Below are 26,596 nucleotides of genomic sequence, written 5' to 3' on the forward strand. Positions count from 1 at the left end.
TTGCGTCAAATTTGACAGGTCAAAGAGGCTTGACTAGGAGCAAATTCAAATTTTAAATTGGAGTAATTGCTTCTTGGTCTTACCCAAATTAGCAAGGACACATGGAAATCAAATCAAGCGTCACTTAGCATGCAGAAATGACGTGTCGGATGGAGGAACATTCGAACGTTGGAAAATCGTTAGTTCATAGCATTTTAATTAGAGGTTCTAGTGATAGGACCAGGGATGGCAAAAAACACCATAAACTTTGATTACACTCAAAGTACCCGCACACAAGAGAGAAATGAGTTTTGTTTTCTTTAACTTTCAAAAGCTAATTCCGACCGTGTCGATATCAGTTTGCGAGTTCATTTTTACAACATATTTATTTTATTAAAGAACATTCATCATTCATTACAAATAATTCAAAAATATCGAATATACACTTTCTTTTTTCAAAAAGTTAGCACAAACTAATCTTTTGATTTACTAATTTGGTCATTCAAGTAATTAACTCAAAACTAAATGATTTTTAAAAAAAACTATGAACACCTTTCATAACCCAACATAAATAACACCAAAAAAAATTTTGTTTTCATTCTTTTGATGAGCAGGTACATTATTATCTGAAGCATTACATAAGAAATAAAGAGTAACTGTTTGAAACAAATAAGCATTGACAAATAATAAAAATTAAACATAAGTGACTCAACCTAGAAAAAAAATCAAGGATAAATTTTCAAGAGAAGTACAAACTTGAAAGATCAAATCCATACTATCCTTATTATCTGCTCCATTGGTCTCCACACTTGGATACAAATATTACCCATACTATCCTTCATATCTGCTCCATTGGTAATTCAGCTCAATTTCCAACCTCTTTTTTCCCTTGGATTTCCATTGAATCAATCCTCTTCTCTATTTCCTTCAAATTCTTATCAATATAAGATGTTACATCATTCAAGTTCACATTTCCTATATTATATTCACCGGTATGAATAAATTGGTCGATAAGAATTGCTATTTCCTTCTTTTGATTATCTTCCATTTGCTTCTTCAACAACTCTTGAGCTTTCTCAATGGTTTGCATCAAGTAGGTCTCTAAATTAAGCATCTTTTTGCTCCGTTCAAGTTCAGACAAACTCATGTACCTGGATAACACACTTCTTACTTGTGTGGTGGATGGCCAAACCTCTGGTTCAGGATAGTTTTCGTCAAAGATTATTGCACAAGCATCTATGCCACAAAGGGTGCTGAGTTCATTAATTTTCTTCATCATGCCTAATGAAAAAAAAACATTATAATGATATACATATTTGCGAGGGAAACACACTTCTAAACACCAATTTATGATTATAAAATTGATTATAAGAGTTTTATTTAATATAATTATATTAAAAGTAATAAAACAAAACAAAACAAAATTCCAAACAATGCAATTATAATTTTTATTATACAACTATGGAAGTTATGAGAGTCACATATGATTTACTCTTTTTTTTAGTCCAATTTTTAATGGATAAAATTTTAGGATAGATGAATAAATAAGATATCACAAACTCGATATCGCACTCCTGCATTTGAATGTCATGCATAACTATCCATAGTAGTTTATAAAAATAATCAATATAAAAAAATAAAAAAAGGCAAAAAGGTAGGTTGATGGTCAACCCGAACCCACGTCGACTTAATAACAAAGCTATATTTGTGTTAGGATGCGTCTTCGGACAAATCTTCTTAAATTTTTAGTGCGTCAATTTAAGTTAGTCACAATTTAATAAGGAGAGACTCTCTTTAATTATGATTTAAATTGACAAATATTTTATAAGGTCATTTAAGTATAGTTTAACTCTAAAAAATTTGAATTCATATGTGATATTCCGTCTTACACGCTTTTAAAGACGATCATATTCTCGGATTTGATTGGATCCCCAACCACATTGACTCAATAGTAAGGCTATATTTGAGTTAGGACGCGTCTTCGGATTAGATTAGATTTTGCGCACTCCAAAAAAAAATTGATATAATAAATTCCCCAGAAAAAATTTACATGAAGTATATTCCTAAACCATGAAAAATAAATAAAGAAGTAAATAAGTACTAATGATATGAAGCGATAATATATATTTTAATTGAACTAAAGAAAGACTGATCCCTAACCCTTTGTCCTTTTTCTGAATGTTGCCCTTCTTCTAGACTGGTTGGTTATGTATGCAAGTTTCACCTTCCTTCTGACCATGATAGTGATGATAAGACAACAAGGAAATTTTGAAAATGATTCTTTTATTACAATTTGGCGATGATGTTTGTTGTACCTTTCTTTATTTCTTGAGTTATTATGTTTATATAGAGCAGTGAATACTAATTCATTAAAATATTTAATACATTTCTTTTACTTAAAAATATAATACTCATAGTATTATTTAACAATTTAGAGTCTAGAGATCTTTAAATTTAGTTTATTCAATAAAATGATTATTTTTATCGCTATTAAATAACATATACGCATTGTGTTTCTAATTATAAGACTCTTTTGCATATTATTTTATTTCTTAATATAATAATTTTTACAAACTTCCATATACATTAGATTTTTTTTATAAAATACTATATTAGTTTTACAGTTGGCAATTTTACTTTTTCGTGATCTTACAATAATATTAATTTTTGGAATGATTAGGGCAAGAAACATACTTTAAAAATTTATTACCACAACTACATTTTTAAATATAAGTAAATTTTGTTAGTACATCTCATAATAAAATGGGTAGGAACAATTCCTTCCTAACAATGCAGTTGGACTTAATCTATTAATGAACTTCAGTTAATTTCAAATAATTTAGTAGAATCTATGTTGTTACTTGTTAGTATTTTTAGTGACAATGTCTCATGCATAATTTCAAATTCAACTTCATATAATCTTATCTCTTTCTCTTTATAAGTGTTTATTTGTTCGTATTTCAGCCACTAATTCAATAGCAAAATAATAGTTAAAATTCAAAAAATTCAAAAATTCAAAAAAAAAATATTAACTAAAGTTTTTGCATTCAAGGATTAAAACATCTTTCCTTAAAAGTTAAAGACAAAAAATACTATTGCCAACTCATATATATATATATATATATATATATATATATATATATATATATATATATATATATATATATATATATATATATATATATATATATATATATATATATATATATATATTTATTTATTTTTAATTCCAAGAATAAATTTAAAAGTCTTATTCCCAATCATAACCCTTTCTTTTCATTAATTTAATAGTTTTGATTGATCATTTAATATAATTATTTTTAGAATATTTTTTTATATAAATAATCAATTAAAACCGTTAGACTAATAAACACCGAAATTCAATATTCAAAATAAATATTTAAACCTATTATTGGAATAAAAATATTCTCTCTCTCTCTCTCTCTCTCTCTCTCTCTCTCTCTCTCTCTCTCTCTCTCTCTCTCTCTCTCTCTCTCTCTCTCTCTCTCTCTCTCTCTCTCTCTCTCTCTCTCTCTCTCTCTCTCTCTCTCTCTCTCTCTCTATATATATATATATATAGATATATTATATATATATATATATATATATATATATATATATATATATATATATATATATGTATATATATATATATATATATATATATATATATATATATATATATATATATATATATATATATATATATATATATATATATATATATTAGTCAATGTTTGTTTTGAATTATCATTTTATAAAAGAAATTTAAAATTTAGGATTCCATGATATAATATTTGGAAAATGAACTTTGAAATTTTTATTCTAATTATTAATATAGTATCAGGAAAAGACGAAACTAACATGCATATTTAGCATTTTTTTTTAGAATTTGGTTTTTATATTTTTATTAAAAATAAAATGAATAAAAAGAGAAAACAAAAAGGACGCAAAGGCATAAAATTTAACTCATCAAAAAGATAGTGGAACATGTTCAACTTATCCTAAAGAAATTTTTAGGAAGTTAATTCCTTCAAGTGTCATAATCAACACAATAAAAATAAATAATGTGTAATATATTCTTTCATTTACTTAAAATATGTCAAAGAACAATATTCACTTTATAAAATGCATGAATGATCAACATTGCGTTATTTTCACGCCAAGGATTTCACCAATTTCTTTTGTTTACATATTCGATATCAAGCACGATTCCATATAATTTAGCTTGAAAGAAGGTGGAAACACCAATCTTAACTGATAAAGCCATAGGCACCGCAAAAAAGATAGAACATGGTCAAATCAGGCGCCCCCCACCCCGAATCTAACGAGTAAAAATCGATTTAGCTAGGGGAGGGGAAGGGTGTGGGGAAACCGAGCTTTAAATCACAGAGGTGGGAAAGACAAGTATCTGCCTAGCACCTAACCCACCCAGCCCCAACTCATTAAATTTATTTTATTATCCTTATTTTTAATAATTTTTTTACTCATTTACTCTTCTTAATCTTAAAATAGCAAGTTTATTAGAATTTTTTTTTGAAAAAATAGATTAAATGAAAATGTCCACGTATTTAGTTTATTTATTGATTTTTGTTGCTTTGGAAAAATTATACATTGAAAAAAATATATAGTTTATACGGGTGGGTGCGGGACAGGACATGGAAACTCGCTCCCCATTTGGGGCGAGGGATGGGCGGTCAATTGTTACTCTGACTAATTTTGAGGGTGCAGGTGGGGCTAGTACAAGGAGATATGGGTAAGGCTAGTAATGCTTAAATCCACCACCACTATGCCCTGTTGCAATGCCTAAAAATCTCTCAAGAATGATCTAAATTATCCTTAAATATGTCGTCATAAGTTGATATTCCAAGATTCCGTCTTGAAGTTCAATCTGTATTGCACTTAATCGAATTATGAAAAGAAAAACATCAATTAACTTGTAAGATTCTTGGTGTGGGAGGAGACTGACATTTTATGTCAAAACATTTTATAATTGTAAACTCGTGAGTTAAATAATGCATCTGCTCCTTGAAAGACGTAGATGCCATATATGTCAATTTTTTAACATGAAGAATGTCTCAAGTCAATTTAACCATTTTGAAACGTAATATAATATCTTGTAAGGTTTTTAAATAATTATAATGATGAGAGTCATGATTATATTATGAATTTGAGAGTTCCAACTTCTACCATCAAGTTTAAATAAGCTTTCATAACTAGTTCTATCAATGTTCATGCTCAACATTCACTTCTTCCTTTGTCGGAAAACTAAGGTGTACCTTCATTTAAGAATTAAGTTATTTCTGAATCATGATTGCGGAGAGAGCATCTCCAAGACATATAAATTCCCCTTTAAATCAGGTTATCTTTTGTTGCAATAACATTATGCATTAGCTTCCAAGTCACTAATGACTTAGTTAGAGGTATGAAGGATGTCAAATAAATTGTCTCCAAAAAGTTCAATGTGATTCATCATAATAGAGTTGTATGTATCTTTACAAGAGAGATAATCATTTAAAAATCCAATTCAAATGAGTTTATCAAATAAGTATTATCAAATGACAAGTTGATCTTCAAAATATCTTCAAAATTTTGATGAAGAAAAATTGAATAGCCATAAGGAATATTCCAATTAACTTATTGACTAATTGAATTGACATTATCAATTTTCATAAGTTGAATATCCAATTTCAATATTAGGTGTAAATATTTAATTTGATATCCCAACCAAATGTCAGTTCATAAATTAATGTCCTTTTCATTACCATAATATCGTCTACTATGTTCCTCCAGAATATAAAATGGATGATTAATGTCAGGTCATATTGAAGAAGAAATATAATGTATGATTTATTTTTTGTGTCTGAAGTATCTACTAATAAGCATAAAATAACTTTGCTTATTTGTAGTAAAAAAAATTCCTACCAAGAGATAAACAACCAACCTTATTTTTTTTCTTAACTTCCTGTCTTGTCTCATATGTTAACCTTTGACTTCATTTTTTTACATTAAGTTAAAAAGGGTCCATAGTGGTCCTTTAACTCTTTAAATGCATCACGTTAGTCATTTTCATCTAATAAGAGACAGAAAAATTCAAAATATAATTGTTAAAGCAGTCGCTAATTAGACAAAAAATACTAACATGATACACTTTGAAGAGTTAAGAGATTAATATGGATCTTTTTAAAATTAAGGGAACAAAATGAACCCCGAGGTTAACATACGGGACCAAAAAGTATATTAAACATTTATTTTTAATATCTCACTTACCAAGACCTTCTTTAGACAAAGGTGAGTAAATAACCTTCCAAGATGTAGTACTACAATTTCTATTGTCTATGCTCATATACCACATAAAATTTCTATTGATTGGTCATTCATAAATCCTAAGAGCATACAAAAGTATGTCTTGTATGACTAAATGGACCAATTAAACTCTACTCATCATGAAAAGAAGGTGAATCTTCCAAGTAGCTAGCTTAGGCAATACTCTACTACTATGTTCTAAAGATGATGAGTTTTAGGATTTCATTTGAATATAGGAAATAAAAATAGATAAATGGTGTATGTACTTTAGTGAATCCAAGAATATATACAATATGCCTCAACTTAGATCTAAAACTAGCTCTACCATAAAGCCTACATTTAGTTTGACTAATGTGTGAGCATAATTTTGACAATATTCTTGAAGAAGATGATTAATGAGTTGAGCATTTTCTTGAGTAGAATAAAATCATAAGGACATATTCAAATAAGTGTGGATAATAATGGTTGCCTTACCAACTAAAATATTTGTCAGGTTACTAATCCACCAACATAGATAACTGCCTACTAAGTTCCTCTTCAACAATGTAGAAGAGAAAAGGAGACAACGGATCTTCTGGCCCCACTCCTCTAGTGAAAGAAAAATATCTTGCAACTTTCCCATTTATCATGATTGACAATTTGTCTAGTGGAAAATGGTAAGAATCACATCATAATACTTTTTATCAAAACCAATTTGAACAAGAACTTTAATAAGATAATGTCAATCTAAAGTATCAAAGGAATTTCTAACATCTATCTTGGAAGTCATATTACCTCCAAAGGATTTTTTTCCAAAAAACTAATGGCTTTTGAAATAACCTTAATGCACTCATAAATATGTATTCCTCTAATTAAGCCTCTTTGGTATTCTGAAATAATTTTAGAAGGTAAGATGGCCAACCCGTCAACAATGATCTTAGTGATGACTTTGAATATAAAGTTTACAAGTGTAAGATATCTATACTGCTCCATAGAATCTGCTTCATGATGTTTAGGTATCAAAGGCACATTTATTGAATTTATTTAAAGAAGGATCCAACCTTGTTCAAAGAATTGACTCACTTATTTGAACATATATATCCCCATTATATCCCAAAACGATTGGAAAAAACATCCCCAAAGTCATTAGGGTCTAGAGCAGAATTATCACCCATATTGTGCAATACATTCTTAATTTCCTTAGAATAAGGTATTTTAGTTATATATTAATAGTTCTATCCACCAAATTACTATAATTGGAATTGTTTTCTGAATTGAACAAATTTTTGTAAAACTTAATAATATGATTATCTAATTCAATTCATTTCTCCTTAAAAAATATATTTCCATGCCTCCATGTAATGTTTTTGTTATTAGCTTACCTCATTTATATTACATTGTGAAAAAAAAATGTATTCCTATCACCATCCATAAACCACTTATTATTTACCTTGTTTCTCCACAATTAGCCATGGATACGCAATAATTTATCTAATATAAGTAGACTATTTTATTTCTCTAATTTAAGATCATAATTATAAAATTCGTCATTAATTATGTTTATGTTGTCAAAATTTTACATTCCAACTTTAAATTGTAGGTTTGTGTGTTCCTCAATAGAATTGCCAACTGTTGATTTGTCGTCATAAAGCTCTTTGTTTCATTTTGATAGAGTTTGTTGTCCTCTCTAATTAGTTTTTTATATTTTTTATTTTTTTATACCAATATAGAACTAAATGTTATTTCTCTTTTGTATTGTATTTTTCTATGAATCGTATATATTCAAGATTCTAAAGTGTGTGGCCTTTGCCTCTATTATTTTTCCTGAATACTGATTTTCATTTTAGATTTCATTTTATTTATTAATCTCACAAAATTTAGTATCTATTAGCATAAATAATATTCTATTTATTAGTTTTAATTATTTTAGTTAATTTTTAACCAACTGACTATTTTTTAGGATTTAGTTATTTTCCATTTGTATGTATAAATTCACCAACATTCTATTGTGGTTGGCAAGTTGAAAATAATAAGCATTTTTTCTTTTTTTTTCTTATTGGTTGTCTTCCTCCCTCATGTCAAGGGACATTGACATGATTTGATATGGTATTATAAGAATATAACCAATATGAGATTCCTCCTTTGGTGCTCAACATGTGTCATCCTGCATTTGTCCTTGAAAGACTTCGTTATCACATTTTCTTGCATAATATTTTCTCCTCGTTGGCTACCCCATATATCCTGCATAATCTCTCTCTCTCTCTCTCTCTCTCTCTCTCTCTCTCTCTCTCTCTCTCTCTCTCTCTCTCTCTCTCTCTCTCTCTCTCTCTCTCTCTCTCTCTCTCTCTCTCTCTCTCTCTCTCTCTCTCTCTCTCTCTCTCTCTGAGACAATAGTTTCCTTAGGTTTAGCTTTATCATTTCATAGTTATTCATAAAGTAAGGCTTCCATTTCATTTTCATTTTCATCCTTAATTCTTTTCTCTCTCTTCACTCCCACTCTCTCTTTATTCTCTCTAAACTCCTGTCTCTCATGCATACCTTTAAACATTCATCCACCTCACATTCATACATTCATCCCAATTTCAAAATCACACTAATCCCATAAAAGTATTCATTAAAGCAATCATACCTTCATACAGCTCATCTTCGTACCTTTATCAAATTTCTTGAACTCATCAAACCTAGAAACGACCTTCAACCCTTAAACCTTGAAAATCGCCCCAATCAAGAACAATATTCATACATTCATACCTATAAATTCACATTCATCAAGAATAATAATCAAACACCAAACCTAAAAACACGTCCACACCAAGATCAAGATTCCAACGATCTTAGTACATCAAAACCATAAACTCTTGCATATCAAGAACAAGAGTCATACACCAAATCCAAAAAAATCATCCAAACCAAGATCAACATTCAAACTTTAAATCCTAGACACCTCCAAACCCAGATCTTGATCATATTATTAGCCCTATATCTTCTTCGAATATTTATTATACTTCTAACTTTCTCCAACAAAATCACCATTTCCCATATCCAGAAACATTTTAAACCAAACTATGTCCCTCTTCTTTACTGTCCATACTCCTTACCTAGAAAACAACCATAAACATTCTTCACATTCAAACCCTATTTCTTTCCCAACATGAAAAATCAAGATAAAACACCCTGTCATTGAACTACGAATATCACCGAACCTTCATCTTCTACTGATAAAAATGCAACCATCACAACATCCATCAAAGCTCACTTCAAAGCACCAGTTCTTGAAATTATCAACTTGACAATTACTTCATGAATCAATTTAATGATTGATAGATGAAGTTTGGAATTAGTTAGAATCAGATTGAAAATGAAAAAGTGTCACTGCTTCAGTGTTAACCAGTTAACACATTATCGTAACCGGTTACAACTGAAGCTAAAAAACTATTTTTTTAAAATATATTGGATGTAACCAGTTACAAAAGTTTGTTTACCGATTACAACTCATATGTTTTCCAAAAATATTGATTTTTTTGTTCTTGTAACCGATAAATACATTAGTGTAATCGATTACATCTGTTTGAAAATCTAAAAACTAGTTTAAAACCAAATGTTATCAAATGAATTAATTTCAAAACATGTTTGAATTTTTAGAGATGAAAAATGCAAGATATTTCTAAGTATTATGGTAATATACAAAGCTCAATTGTAACTTGTATCTTTTTTTTAAGATCAATCCATCAAAGTCCAATATCATTTTGAAGATTGTTTAATTTCCAAATCTTATCACCATAGATTCCTTTGAAATTATAGGTTTTTCCTTCGTTGATAATGAAATTGATCTTGATACTTTATCTTCATCAAAACATAATACAATGTTGAAAGTTTGTCTTCACATTTTTCACAAATCTCATCTCTATTTTTGTATTAACTATGTCCCTCAATTATAGATCCTGTTTAATTTTGATTCTTGTGCCATACAAGAGACCCTTACCCGCAGAATGATTGGTGGATCTAGAGTCCACCAAAGGCTCTATTACCTGACCTTTTACAAACACAATGACCCATATTCCTTCTAGTTCAAGGATTCAAAAAGCAATGGTAATATTTAAAGTTTACGCCTAAGGCACCCATCTAATATTGTTTCCTTTTACATCAATAAAGTTTTTACTTTGCATAATTTTTCTCAAACTATTTTTCCTTGTAATTCTTTTCTAGCTAAACAAAAAGGTCATCTTTTTAAAATAGTCAATCTCATGCTTCTAATTGTTTTGATTTTATTTGCATGGATATATGGGGTCTCTAATCCATCTTTTTTCTTCTAAGGTATAAGTATTTTCTAACTATTATAGATGACTCCAATAGATATTGATGGATTCATTTTATCCGCTTAAAATCTGAAACTTCTAAAAACATGTTAAATCTTTTATCTCTCTCATTCAAACTCAATTTTATAAAATTGTTAAAACCATAAAGGTTGATAATGGCCCTGGATTTTTTCTCAAAGACTATTAGACTAAACAAGATATTCTTCATCAAACTTTTTATGTTGACACCCCTCAACAAAATGACATTGTTGAGCGAAAATATTAACATATTTTAAATTTAGCTAGGTCTTTACTTTTTCGCACTCATCTCCCTAAAATATTTTGGGCTCATGCCCTCACGCATTTGGTTTACTTGATTAATATGCTTCCATCTTTCTTTTTTTCATCATAAATTTCATTATTCTATCGTGCATAATACCATGCCAAACTATTCTTTTTTAAATGTTTTTGGTTGTTTAGTTTATGTTGCCACCCTTAAACATGGTAGAGCTAAATTTTATACTAGAAGTAGGAAATGTATTTTTCTTGATCAGAACCAGGGTGTTAAAAGTCCTATCCACTTTGACCTTTATAATTGAAAAACTCTTCATATCCAGAGACACTTTTTGTATGAAAACATATTTGTATATCCTACATATTTGTATATCCTTCAAACCCGAATTGTCCCAACCACCCACCATCTCCAATCTATCACCAAATTCCTCATGATTACCCTATTAAAGAATGTCTAAATACTCCACCTCTTCAAACTTCACCTGTCCCTAAAAACCTTAACCATATGTCCCAACATCCTCCCCCATCTCAATCACACTACTTCTGACAATCTTCACACTCACACTACCCTCTTCCTCCCCAAATAAGAAAATCCAGCAGATTAACCAAGCCTCATACCTACTTACAAGATTATAATTGTGAACTCATAAAAGGTAGCAATCCCTCTACTAACTACACCTCTACAAGTAAAGTCCTTTACCCTATCCAACATGTTTTTTTGTTCTAACTTATCCACTAATCACAAATGTTTTAACTTAAAATTATCTTCTATTATTAAACCTACTAGTTACACCAAGGATGTTTTCGATCCCAATTGGAAACATGCCATGCCATCTAACACGAGCTTCAATCTTTAAATGCTAACAACACTTGGGATCTAGTCCCTCTCCCTCCTAAAAAAATAACCATTGGTTGCAAATGTATTTTTAAAGGTAATTTCATGGCTCGTGGGACTATTAAAAGGTGTAAATCTCGCCTTGTAGCTAAAGATTTTAACCAAATTGAAGGAATTTACTACCTTTAAACTTTCAGTTTAGTGGTTAAAATGACAAACATTCAACTTCTTCTATCTATAGTTGCCACCAACAATTGGTATCTCCACCAATTAGACATAAATACAACCTTTTTATACGGTGACTTAGATGAAGAGGTATACATGAAAATCCCACTTTGATTAAAAGCTTCAAAAATAACTTCAAAAATAACTTAGTTTGTAAATTAAATCGTTATATTTATGGCTTAAAGCAAGGTAGTAGAAAATGTAATCACAAGTTAATCTCCACCATCATTGAAATTAATTATGATTATGCCACTTCTTTCCTTCCTGATCCTACGTTATTTCGTAGCTTAATATGAAGCTTTTGTATTTAACACATAAACATCCTGAAATTAGTTATATTGTTTGCATGTTGAGTCAGTTTTGCTCCAAACCAATTATTGTTCATCTATAAGTTGCATTGCGGATTTTGCGTTGCATCAAAACCAAACATGCCAAAGGGCTTATTTTCAAGACTTCTTCATTGACTATTCTAACAGGCTTCACTGGTTTAGTTTGAGGGTTGTGCGATGAAACTAGAAGATCAACTACTAGATACTGTTTTTACCTTGGAAAAGCAAGAAACAACATGTTTTTAGATCTTCTTCAAAAGTGGAGTACCGTGCATATGCAAATGCGACTTGTGAAGCTCAATGGTTGTTGCACCTTCTTCTTGACATTGGTATTCAACACAACCAACCACTCAACTTGTTTTGTGGCAACCAGTCAACAATACATATCCTCAACAATCTGGTCATTCACGAACGTACAAAACACATTTGAAATAGATTGCCACACTGTCTATGACAAAGCCCAAACCAAATTTATTCACTTAATGCTCATTTAATCCTCTAAGTAAGTTGTTTATATCTTTACCAAAAATTCTCCATCACAAACCTTTAGCTATGTAGGCGCCAAACTTAGAATGAATAACATACATTCCAATTTGAGAGAGGTATTAGCACAAATAATGATGCTATTAATTAGTTTTAATTTTGTTTCAGTTAGTTTTTAACCAACGGACTATTTTATTATTTTATGAGATTTAGGGTCCGTTTGAAACAGTTTTAAAAAACAGTTTTATGATTTTTAAAAATTGAAATATAAAATACTTGTTTGATATATTTATTTCTCAAAACTATTTCTAAAAATACTTTTAAAATTCAGTGTTTTAAAATCTAAAAAACTGAAACTATCAAAATATGTTTTGATTTTCAATTTTCAGTTTTATTTTTCAATTTTCAATTGAGGTAAGATGGAAAAAAATACGGTTTCATTAATCGGCTTATAGTAATTATTTGCAATATTTTTTAATTGTAATATTTCACTTTCAATCTATTGTTAATCCTCATATATTGTTAATGAAAATTAAAATTCTCACTCAATTATTCTCTCTCTAATTAATCCTCATTAAGTGAATAATATATTTTTATACATTAAGTGAATTGTGTATATATATTCAAACCAACACTCAAATATGATTTTTATACATTAATTGAATTATGTATTTCATCATTAATTATTAAAAATATTTTAATGAACTTAAATGTATATTAGCTGAATTTTAATATTTTCAAAAAATATATCACAATTATTTTTATTTAGTAAAATAGATTTTTAAAATATAGATTATCAAACCAACTATATTGTCCTATTTTAAAAAAATAGTTTTTACAAATTATACTATCAAACATATTTTTTCACTTTTTAATTTTTAAAACAGTTTTCAAAAATTGAATAACCAAATAAATTCTTTTTATTTTATTTTCTAAAAACAAATTTATAAAATAGATTTATAAAATAGATTTTAAAAACTAAAATTGAGAAGAGATCCAAACATACCCTTAGTTATTTTCCACTTGTGTGTATAAATTCATCTATTATGGTTGCCAAGTTGAAAATTATAAGTTTTTTTTTCTTATTGGGTTGTCTTCCTCCCTCATGCCAAGTGACATGAGTTGAGACAATATGCTCGTAAAAGTTAAGCCATATGTACACTAAACTTATTACCTCAAATAAAAACTATTTATGAAGATATAATCAATTATACTTTATACGAATCAAATACCTCAAAAGCATTCAAAAATAAGTTCAATACCTTTAAAATTTCTTTTGATATTTAAAAAGTTAAACCAAATGTACACTAAACTTATTTGATCTAAACTACAAAATCAAAAATATTTTACGTGGACTATAAAATCATACATTGTCATGTTAATGCAATGAACATTGCCAGCAGGGCATCTATTTCTGTGTGGTATTTTTGAGTAAATTTATGCATAAATGTTATTTATTATCTATCGATTATCTAGTCAGAAGTAATTTAAAGTAATTAATTAACTCCAAAATAATTTGTCCCCAAAGAACTAAATCAAATTAATTAGAGTGAATTGAAATTTCATTGAAATGAAATTCCTAATAATGACCTGAATCAACAAGCTACTTTGAAGTGGTTTTAGAAAAACTGCAAGTAGTTTTTGGTTTCATATTTAGAGTATTTCGACTATAGTTTATTGTTTATTTTTTTTATTGAGAAAAATACTATTGTTGGGTCTAAGTGTGAGTGGTTAAAATCTCATATTGCCTATGAATGAGGAATGTTGGATTTATAAGAGAGATGATTCACTCACATATCACCTTAAGATTTTGGGTTGAGATGTGGTTTCTCCCTCTCTTATGGTCCTGGAGCATTAGTCTCATTGGTGCTCTCGAATCTATCAGACTCCCCAACAGTGGTATCAAAGTCATTGTTCGACTTTCTGAGGGAGCGGGACTTGGATCTGATTTTGGATCCTATTATAGAATGTGGGAGACTCACACTTGTAGGGGAAAATGTTGGGTTTAAGTGTGAGTGGTTAAAGTCTCACATCGCATATGAGTGAATGGAATGTTGGATTTAATGTTGGGTCCAAGTGTGAGTGGTTAAAGTCCCACACTTTCTATGAATGAGAATGTTGGATTTACAAGAGAGATGACTCATTTACCTAACTGTTTTGGGAGTCCGAGAGACTCGGGAGCACCAATGAGACTAATGCTCTAGAACCACAAGAGAGGGAGACGCCACATCTCCACCTAAAATATTAAGGTGATAGGTGAATGAATCCTCTCTCTTATAAATCCAACATTCCTCATTCATAGACAATGTGGAACTTTAACCATTCACACTTGGACCAAACATTCTCCCCCATAAGTGTGAGTCTCCCACATCCTATAACAGGATCCAACAACGGATTCAGCCCCCTCTCCCCCACCAAGTTGAATCAGACTCTGATATCACTGTTAGGGCATCCGGGATAGACGGGAGCATCAATGAGACTAATGCTTCAGGATCACAAGAGAGGGAGACGCCATATATTTGTATAAAACCTTAAGGTTTTGGGTTAAGATGTGATGTCTTCCTCTCTTATGATCCTGGAGGATTAGTCTCATTGGTGATCTCAACTCTCTCAGACACCTCAATATTGGTACTAGAGCCTGGTTCGACTTGGTGGGGAAGAGGGAGTTGGATACGGTGTTTGATCCTTTTATAGGATGTTAGAAACTCACACTTGTGGGGGATAATGTTGGGTCCAAGTGTGATTGATTAAAGACTCATATTTCCTATGAATGGGAAATGTTTAATTTATAAGAGAAAGGATTCATTCACCTATCACCTTAAGGTTTTATGTGGAGATGTGGCGTCTCCCTCTCTTATGGTCCTGGAGCATTAGGCTCATTAGTGCTCTCAACTCTCCTGGACTCCCTAACAACTATCTCATATATTTAATATAATTGAAATTTGTACAACAATTAGGTTTATTGACCTACACACGTTATTAGCTCCAATGGCTTGTCTAACTATCTGAAAAGGCTTTTTTATTTCTCTCACGGTTTAGAGCATTTCTTAATACCCTTAAGACTTCTTATCCACCACGTGAAATTATTTAATTTCCCCTACTTTGTGAAGATGCATATTCGGACGTACCAAATTCTGAATGAACGTTGTAATATTCCGCAGATGCATCTCCGTAAAAATTAAAACATTAAAAACATCCCCCTCATAAGCCATTTACATTTGAATTGTACCGGAGATGCATCTCTATGAATATTCTGGAGATACATCTCCGGTACGTCTTATATGTTATTTATCTATGTTCAAATAATGATTTAAAATATATTGTATAATCGAAAATAAATAAATAGACGTACATAATTCTAGATGGACCAAGAATGCCAAACAAAAATAAAATATGAATAAATGTCAAAAATGTCGTACAATCGAGATCAATAATTTAGTAAGTCCGTCAAAATAAAGTACATACCATAGTACTACAACTATATAACTACTTTTTGTGTCCGACAACCTCTCATATACCTCCTTTGCTAGCTCTACCTCCTCGGCCATCAATCCTTTATGTCCTCCGGCGCTGTCTCCGATATAACAATGCTTTATGTGCCTCCACCATAATGGCATCTAGGACCTACCTCGCATCAGACTCATCAGGGAAGATACCTCTGTCAATTCCTACATGCACAATCTCCATTATGAAACGACACCTAGGAAAGACATCCTTAACATGATCTAGTTATGCACGTTCCTCCTTATGTATCTCTTGATAAGCTGGTCCTGAAGGATCTCATGGAGCAGCATGCACCATGTATGGATGTGACACCCTGAAGAATCATCTAATGTACTCGTCGATGTAGCTCTAGTCATTCTCAACTATGGTTGCCTGTGCTTTCTATGGTACCAGATGACTCTCATAACCATCAAACATGTTCTCTATTTGTTTATGTGTCAAGGAAGGGCGTGCAAAGACAACAGGGTGTTTGGGAATGGTCTGAGTGTAACCGAACTGCTGCATGACGCGTTCGAGCAGATGAGGAGCAGTGAGACGCGATCTGCATGCCAATCATCCAGAGTATAACAATATCTCGTCAAATGTCTGCGTCTGACTGTGATCAACATAGTTTTGGAAGTGGATGTCCTTAGCAACCAAATGGTCAAGATGGACTCTAAAAGGCCCGATCGCCCGATTCCCTCTAAGTGGGATAAAAGCAGTAGCACGCGGAATATCCTTAGTGTACTCAGGCACACTCGCCCAGCCAGAGATATGCGGGAAGTGCTGGAGGATCCAAGCCTAAAATGAAATATTAGGAACACACGAATCTTCAGTAATGGTTTTTCAAAGATGAAATGAAAATGACAAAAAAAAATCAAAGACCAATAATTATTATTGTCAAAAGTGTCACGTTGCCTCTAACCTACTTCGTGTTTCATATATATCCCTCTCTCAACTTAGAATATAGGTAGACCAAGCAAGTCGCCCCCTAGTTATACTCATGGATCTGCTCAAAATCCACAAAGTACTGGAGGTAGACAACATTTGTATAAGTGGCACTCTTGTTCATAAAAATTAAAGTACCAACCAAATAAAATGGATATGCAATCTGTGGAATGCCACTTGTTCATCATCAACATCATCCTGTTGTGCTCTCAGGATCTCAGTATCATATATCTTCTTCAGGTACTCAAAACTAGCGCAAGCATCCCTGGTCCTATCCAACTCGTTCTTCGCCTCCCCCAGGTCATCCCCTAGATGGTCTACCGATATCTCGATTGCCTCATCTTTGGTTATCCTTCCATGATTTAGGAATCTCCCCTTGATCAGAAGATGTAGCAATCACGAGACATCATCGAATGTTATATACATCTCACCATGTGGTAGATGAAATGACGAGGTCTCCGAGTGCCATCCCTCCACGAATGCATTAAGCTTATCGTGGTTGACCGTACTGTAATAGGTCATGCACAAGTCCTTCAGGCTAGATAAGGAAAAAACTGACTGAAACCAATGCTCATCCGAATGAGGCAATGCAACAATCTTCCTTCTATGGTTAACAAACTTTTGCGGATCACACTTCTGAAATTTGTCAGAAATAATCAATGTCAGAAATTAATTAATGTCAGAAATAATCAATGTCAGAAATAATCAATGTCAGAAATTAAAATTAACTTAAAAATAAATAAAGAATCCAACTAATGCTACCTCTCAGTCTCAAATATGGCTGGCAGTATGGTCTGGATACAGAGGCAGTAAGGACAAATTAATTGGATCACCTTCAAAATCCTATGGCTAATCATCCATAATAGCCTCACCCTATAGAGTTGGCACTGGATCAGCATGCGCAACAGTAGGAGGTTGGAGTGGATTAATACTAGGTGGTGGGAATGGATCAGCAACAGGTGGTAGGAGTGGATCAAATGCAGGTGGCACTGGTGTAACCTGACGCCTATAGGATGATAGGGGGAGTGATGTGCCAGATGGTGAATCTCATCTCCTATGGGAAGAAGAATATGGAGTGGCATGAGGAAAAACACGAGCCCTAGAAGTAGATGGCTCTATCTGACCAGAGGGATCAGAAGCACCTAAAACCTGCTAACTCTTATCCTGCCAAATGGATGAGTACTGAGAAACCTTGCCATGCCTCCATCTATCATGTCTATAATCCATTATGCATGTAAGTTATAGTAAGACAGACCATTAGTGCATGCAAACAACACAAGTAAGAAAAAAAACTTTGAGAAATTTCTGGAGATACATCTCTAGTTTATGGGAAACCTTTGAAAAATTACGGAGATGCATCTCCGGTTCAGGGGAAACTAAAACGCTAAAAAATTCTAGAGATGCATCTCCGGAATTTTCTGCAACTCAGAGTTCACGAGAATGGCGTAATGTACCCCAATGAAATGCAAAAAAAAATTATCATTAATTTCAGCCAACAAATAACTAATACACTATGGTTAAACTATCTTAAATGCGATTTCTACTCATTTCTAACCCTAATAATTGATTTCTACTCATTTACACCGAAACTCCAACATTTATCTTAAAACTCGAAAAACCTACAAGAAATTGATGTTTTTGATGAAGTTGGATGATGTTATAGATGAAGATTGATGTTCCCTTTAGCCTTGTTGAATGGAATTTGATTTTGTGTGGAGAAGAAACATGAGATAATTTTTTTGAGTTGAAAGTTTAAAACACTGTGAAATGAGGAAGGAGAAGAGTTTGGTGCGACTTAACCTCCAAATTGTTCCGGAGATGCATCTGCAGAATATTTTAACATTAACTTGCCTTTAGGTGCGTCCAGAGATACATATTCGGACGTGATGCGTAATAAGCATATCAGGTATGTAAGGAAACCCCCACAGTTTATGTATTGAATAGAACTTGAGCTTAGGCCTATAAGGTTTACACGAATCTCTTCCATATGCCACTCAGGTGACTTCATTATGCCTTTTAGAATTAATTCAACTTGTAGGCATGATTTGTAACATTTGAGTTTAAATGTGATATTTACAATGAAATTTACTTTTCAATTCAATTTTATAAGAATCTATCCAAACATAAATCCATGGTGATCATTTGTAAAAAAAACCTTTGCACCATGGTAGATGCCATTTGTTGTAAAATTGAATGATTCAATCACACCAAGTTATCATTGATTTGTGAGATAAATAAAAATGAAAAACAAAATAAATGCCCACAAACAGCAAAATAATCTATAACTAGTGTAAGAAAGTTCATAGCGAGCAAGAGGAAGAAAAAATACGAGAGCAAAAGTAACTTGCTTACCTAGTTCAATCGAACTGGTCTACTTTGGGAGAGATAACATCTTTGTAATTGAAGATACTTCAAATATTTGTTAAAAGAGATTAATAAAAGAGTTACAAGAAAATAACCACCCAAATCTCTAAGAACTGTTGGAAATTCGCCAATTTCCTCTCAAGAATTTCACCAAAACTTGATAAATTCTAAACCAAATATTAATGAACAAGAATTAATCTTTTTGATTAATTACTCCTCTTGTTCTTCACTCTTCACCCGAGTGAATCAATCATACATTACTTGCAAGGTTTCACTGCATAATTGATAATGGAAGAAGAAAGAAAAGATAAAATTGAAGAAAGAAGAAATTAGGGTTTAGGAAAAATAGGGGAGGAAGAAAGGATTTTCTGTAGAGCTTCTCTCTGCTTCCAAACTGGAATTTTATTCTTTGCAACTACAAGTTCTTACAATGATAAGGTTTACTCCCTATTTATAGATTTGGATGTGCTTTCTCCTTAAGCAAAGCCTAAAATACTTAATTTTTCTAACACTACAAAATTAGAACAAAGTCGAAATTCGTGTCAAGGTACACTACTTCGACATTTTGACATTTACACAATTCGATAATTCCTTGCTTCTGTTGAGCAACCTGCTACAACACAATGAATTACAATTCAATACACCACCTAATTAATTGTGTCTAAGCTATTTATATTTATCATAGACCTTAACTTCTTGAAAATATCAAACTTCATTCCTTTCGTCATAATATCTTTAATCTAATTCTTAGTTCTGCAGTGTTCCAGGTTCAGCTTCTCCTCTGCTACTTGCTCTCGAAGATAATGGAACCTTATTTCAATGTGATTGCTTCACCATATGCTATCGGATTCCTTGCCAAATTGATAACAGACATATTGTCAATCTTCATGGTAATTTCTCCATGATTCTTCCCTATAATCTCTTCGACCAAATTCACCATCGATGTTGCTTGACATGCATAGAGAGAAGCAACTATGTATTTTGCTTCCCATGACGATAGTGCCACTATTGGTTCCTTTCTTGAACTCTAAGCAACTGACACACCACCTAGCATAAACACATATCCAGTTATGGATTTTATATCCTCAACATCACTACAACAACTCGAGTCGGTGTATCCCAGTAACTTATATTATTTTCCTTCATCGGCTGCAGGAAAAAAATTCCATAGTTGAGAGTTCCTTGCAGATACCCTAGTATCCTCTTTGTTGTTTCTAAGTGTGATACCTTTGGCTTCTGCTTGAATCTAATCACTATACCTACATTGTATGATATACCAGGCTTTGTGTGACAAAGGTATCGAAGTGATCCAATGAGTCTTCTGTACTGCATTGGATCAACATCATCTTCATTTGTGTCTTTTGATAGTTTCAATCTATGCTCAGTTGGAGTCAAAGTTGGGTTGCAATCTTGAATCCCAAATCTCTTGAGTATTTCGTCCGCATATCTTCTTTGGTGCATCATTAATCCTCTACTACTCTTGTAGAATTCTATACCGAAGAAGTATGAGATATTTCCCAAGTCTAAAATTTCAAACTCCTCACTTGGGTCATCTTTGAAGTCTTCGGTCTCCTTCTTATAACTTCTTGTTATTAACAGGTCATCGACATAGAGACATAGTATAAGCAAATCCGTATTTCTTATTCTTACATATACTCCATGCTTAGTTGTACACTTCACAAATTCCTTCTCCATAAGGAAACTTGGTATCTTCTTATTCCAAGCTCTGAGAGCTTGCTTAAGTTCATAGATGAGTTTATGCAGCCTGTATATCTTACTTTCTTCGCCATGTTTCACAAACCCAGCTGGTTGTGCAACATAAACTTCTTCATCTAAGGGGCTATTCAGGAATGCACGTTTCACATCCATCTAACATATGTGTCAGTTTCTCATGTTTGCTAGACCAACAAGCAACATGATTCTTTTGGTCCTAGCAACATGTGCAAAAAATTTGTTGAAGTCAATTCCTTCCTTCTGAAGAAATCCTTTCGCCACAAGTCTTTCCTTGTGTTGAGTTAATTCACCTTTGGGATTAAACTTCACCTTGTATACCCACTTCACATTGATTTCCTTCTTGCCTTGAGGCAAATCGAGAAGTGACCAAGTGTTGTTGACTTCGATGGACTTTAGTTCCTCCATTGCTTTCACACACTTCTAATCCTTCAATGCTTCGGCTGCATTGGCTGGGTTGGCATCTACATAGAAAGCAAAGTGTAACAACTCCCCTTTATCATCGACCATATCATCTAATGTAATCACATATCCTTGCAACCTTGTAGGCATATATCTTGTCATTTGAGGTCTGCTTGTACTTGTTTGAACTCTGACTTCTTCTTGTTGAACATCTCTTTTGACTTCACTTGTTGGTTCTTCACATATGATTCTCACTGAATCTTTCTTGACATTTTTAGTCTAATCCCATTCCTTAAGCTCATCTAGATCACATCCATGTTGATAACTACTTTCTTGTTCACTAGGTCTAGCAACTTGTAACCTCCATTCGAATGATTTCCTATTAGGATCATCTGACTCGACTTATCATCAAGTTTTTGTCTCAACTGATTGGGAAAATGTCTATGCTCTATAGATCCAAATACTATTAGATGAATCAAGTTAGGCTTGACACCACACCAATATTCTTCTGGCATGATTCCATCTAGCTTCTTCTTCGGATATCTGTTTAAAATACATGTTGTAGTCGACACAGCTTCTCCCCATAATTCTATGGGTAAATGCTTTCCTTTCAACATACTTCTTACCATACTCATGATGGTTTTGTTCTTCCTTTCTGCAATTCCATTCTTCTCTAGAGTGTAGGGTGGCACAACCTCATGCATAATATCTTCTTTCTCACATAATGTGTCGAAGTATTCCAATACGTATTCTCCATCACCATCAGTCCTTAGAATCTTGAGCTTTCGATCACTTTTTCTTTCGACCATAGATTTAAACTTGGTAGATACCTCGATAGCTTCACTTTCCTTATTGATCAGGTAAGTCTATAATTTTTAATTGAAATCATCTATGAATGTGACAAAGTATTTCTTACCTCAAATTGAATCCACATGGAAATGACTACACACATCAGAGTATATGACTTCAAGAATTGCCTTCGACTTGCTTCCTGCATCCTTGCTAAAGTTGTTCTTGTGTTGCTTCTCCTGCACATATTCCTCACACACTTCGTTTGGAATGTCGATTTATGGTAACCTTGAAACCATGTTTCTTCTCTTAAGATATATGTTGTCTTTGAAATTGATATGGCCAAGTTTATAGTGCCATATCCATTCATTCATGCTAGCTGCAATTGCAAGTCACTTGTGCTCCATCATATTTAGTTTAATCTTGAAGGTTCTATTTTGAGACATTCGAGCCTTCAAGATTAACCTTCCACCTGAGTCGAGAACTCTCATAATCTTGTCTTCAATCAACATTTTGTAATTATTTTCGACCAAATTCCATATGCTAAGCAAATTACTTTTCGTTCCTGGTATGTACAGTACATTGTAAATTGTTGATCTTTTGCCAACTTTCCTCATAAACAAAACATCACGAATACCTTCAGCTCCTATAGTATTATCATTTGCAAATTTTACCATATTATTTATTGAGGTTTTATATTTACAAACCAGTCTTTCCTACCAGTCATGTGTGATGAGCATCTTGAGTCTAAGTACCATTGGTCCTAGAATCTTTCTTCACCTCTTATTGTGACCATTAACAATATCTCTTCTTCTTCATGCTTTATGAATTTTGCCTCATTTTGTTGACTGTTTTATTTTTCTGGACAATCACTAGAGTAGTGGCCATACTTCTGACAATTGAAACATTGAATGTAACTTTTGTCAAGTTTTTGACAACCACCTATTCCTCTACCTACAACACCACCTCTTTGGTTTCTTTGGTATGAGGACTTTCTATGATTTTACCAACTTCCTTCTTGCTGATTTCGACCATTCGAATTGTTGTAGCCACCTCTACCTTTGTTGTCGAGCCACTTCCCTTTACCTTTATTTTCTCTTGTTAGTTGTTCCTGCAAAGACACATCACTCTTCGATTTTCCTGTAGCTCTTCCAGCCACTCTTTATTCATGAGATTTAAGCGTCCCTTGAAGCTCTTCCTTTGTCAATGTTGAAAAATCTTTTGAATCTTATATGGGTACTACCACATGGTCGAACTTTGGAGCCAATGACCTTAAGATCTTTGCAATAACTGATCTTGATGTCAACACTTCTCCACATACCTTGATTTTATTCTCCAATTTTATAACCCTAGTGAAAAAATCAGTAATGCTTTCTTTGTCTTCCATCTGAAGTAATTTATATGTTCTTTTGTAAGTTTATAACCTCACCTCTTTCACCTTTTATGCGCCTCCAATTGATTTGTCTTGTTGAGGTTTTACACCTTTTACACAGTTCGAAACTTCTTGCTTTTGTCGAGCAACCTGATTTGATACAAGGAATTACAATTCAACAAGACAAACTCTATTTTCTATCAAAGTATTTCTCAATTTCTACGACTATCAACATATGAATGATAAAAAGACAACGTGTTTAAAAGTGTTTTACAATCTCCTTAAATAACTTCTAAAATGTCTCTCTAAAATAAGATATAACACAACCCTAAGAATTTTTACCATTTCCTCTCTAAGTTTTCCAATAGGACAACCACCTCTTTCGTGTGTGTATGTGTGTGTATGTGTGTGTGTGTGTGTGTGTATATATATATATATATATATATATATATATATATATATATATATATATATATATATATATATATATATATATATATATATTCTGCTTGAGTATTAGAAATGATTAGAGATTGGAGGTTGCGAGATGCAATATTGGACTTTAGCTTCCGATACAGTGAGAGAGGGTCTGACCTGAAAGGTTAACACTCCAACATTCAAGTTAGTGTGTGAGTAAGACGAGTAAATGAAGTTTAAATTTGAATTGTACCTTGAAAACAATCTTCTTTCTCCTTATATAATAGAGAAGATATAACTACTCGTTGATCTTCAAGTGTACGATACGCGGAGCCGTTGATTGGATCTCAGCATCGAATATCATGAGGACTAACCAAAGATAACACTCTTTCTCTATGATGACTTGACAATTTTTTCATTCTTTAAACAATGGTTGTTAGGCCTTCTGACCGGTCTAGAAAAATTTCCCTTCAAGCTAATGCCTCTACTTTGTAGTGTTAGGTTTTTCAGCATTTTTCCTTTTTCGCTGGTCATCACCCAACTTGAGTGGAAAACTAAGAGGTGTTGTTGATTTCATCGGGAAATCGGGTGTTAAATGAGCCTCATGCTTCATATGTCTTTTACGTTGGCTCTATCATAATGATCTTTGGGAACTTAAGTACTTGATTGTTTTCTTGAAGTGATTTGGACATTTATAGTTCTTATGATCCTTCTTTTGGTAAGTCATCATGTCGTCTTTTTAGACTCATTTCTACAAATTCTTGTGATGTTACCTTCGCTTTTTTTTCATTTATATTTCCAAACACTACAAGAAATTTGACATTTACCAACGGCAAATATTTGTGGGTAAAGGTCCAAAAACCGCCGATAAAGGTAAAAAAAAACCAATAATAGATGAATGAAAGTGGTAAAGGTCCAAAAATCATCGGTAAAGGTCCAAAAATTTGTGGGTAAAGGTCCAAAAAACCTATAACCTATATTTCCACTTTATTCGTCTCATTCATCATATGCATTCCATCACTATGCACATATCATCCAAAAAGCCAAAAATAGTAAATTGAATGAAAATTGAAAATTCACAAAAAGATAAAAATCTAATTATAATCTATTCAGAATCACATCATTCCATTCATTAAATTATTACACATGCGTCGTCAATACAAAGTCAAATACAAGTCAAGATTTTGGCACTAAAAGAATTTGATCGCACTTGTTTCGCCTTACTGCCTTTTAATATCCATACACCCATACATCATCCAATTCTAACAAAAATTGACATGTACCTTAACAAATCAGATATTGCAATTCATATATTTTCTTTTCAAATTCAAACTCAATTCAATTTCAACCAAATTACATTCAAATTCCACTTAAACATTTTACATTTTCACATAATCCTTATACTAACCTTTAACCTAGTTTTTAGCCTATAAATTGATGCAATTTCATCAGCAAATGACAATAACAATCATACACCGAAAATAGCCAGAACCCTACTTCAAATTCATCTTCCAATTCAAGTTTCTTCACCTTGAAGAAACTTTGGAAAAAACTTGCACTAAAGCCTTCCACATTGATCAACCTACATCCCAGTTCATTGAGTCTTTCCTAACATCATTATACACTCCTGATTCCTACCATAAACAATCACATTTCACTAGAAGTAGTCCAAGTTCAATGAGATTCAAATTCAAGAAAAAGGTGTTCAAATTGGTGAAATTGAATTAGAAAGAGGTGGAGGAGATCAATAGGGTTCAAAATCTACTAAGAAAAGTGGAAGAATCACCTGGCCAAAGCTTGAACGGAGCCTCGCTAGATTATGCACTTGTTGTTGAAAACTTCATCGGTGTTCTTGAGATTTTTCGTCTAGGTAGCCTATAATCTCAATTATTTTAATATTTTCTTTGCACAATCGTGTGTATGCGCTTAATGCGGACCAAATCCCTCATTTAATTTTAAGAAAACACAACAGATTGATAGAATATGGAAAACTATGGTTCATTAATGCATGAATGTTCATGAAAACTCATGAACATGAACCCATGATTCATGAATATGACCGATTTCAAACAACAAATAACCTGTATTGATTCTTCATGTGACTCTAAGATTGTTTCCACACTTTACTAAAACCTTAAATAAAAGCTAGATCGAATCTAGACATTTTAGGCATTTGAACTTTTAGATCCTCTAAAATCAATATTACATCATGCTTGTTGCTTGATCATTTACACATATTTAGATTTGTGGCCTATGACTGTATTATTTTCTTGCTGAATTTCATGTTTTGGATTTGAATTGAGAAAGTGTTTGAATATTCTTACTAGGGTTGGTTCACGCAAGGAAGGAGAAGAACTTCCGCCAG

General features: G+C 32.3%; 1 protein-coding gene across 1 annotated transcript; it reads right to left on the reverse strand.

Moving 5' to 3' along the window:
* Positions 1-844: 844 nt before the first annotated feature.
* LOC127080461 (agamous-like MADS-box protein AGL80) lies at positions 845-21,659 on the reverse strand. The gene is made up of 2 exons (XM_051020780.1): positions 21,545-21,659; positions 845-1,260 (listed from the first exon to the last, which is right to left on the reverse strand). The coding sequence occupies exons 1-2, from the start codon at positions 21,657-21,659 to the stop codon at positions 845-847; spliced, it is 531 nt and encodes a 176-aa protein (XP_050876737.1).
* Positions 21,660-26,596: the final 4,937 nt, after the last annotated feature.

Source organism: Lathyrus oleraceus, chromosome 5 (genome assembly GCF_024323335.1).
Source record: "Lathyrus oleraceus cultivar Zhongwan6 chromosome 5, CAAS_Psat_ZW6_1.0, whole genome shotgun sequence".
NCBI classification, from domain to species: Eukaryota; Viridiplantae; Streptophyta; class Magnoliopsida; order Fabales; family Fabaceae; genus Lathyrus; species Lathyrus oleraceus.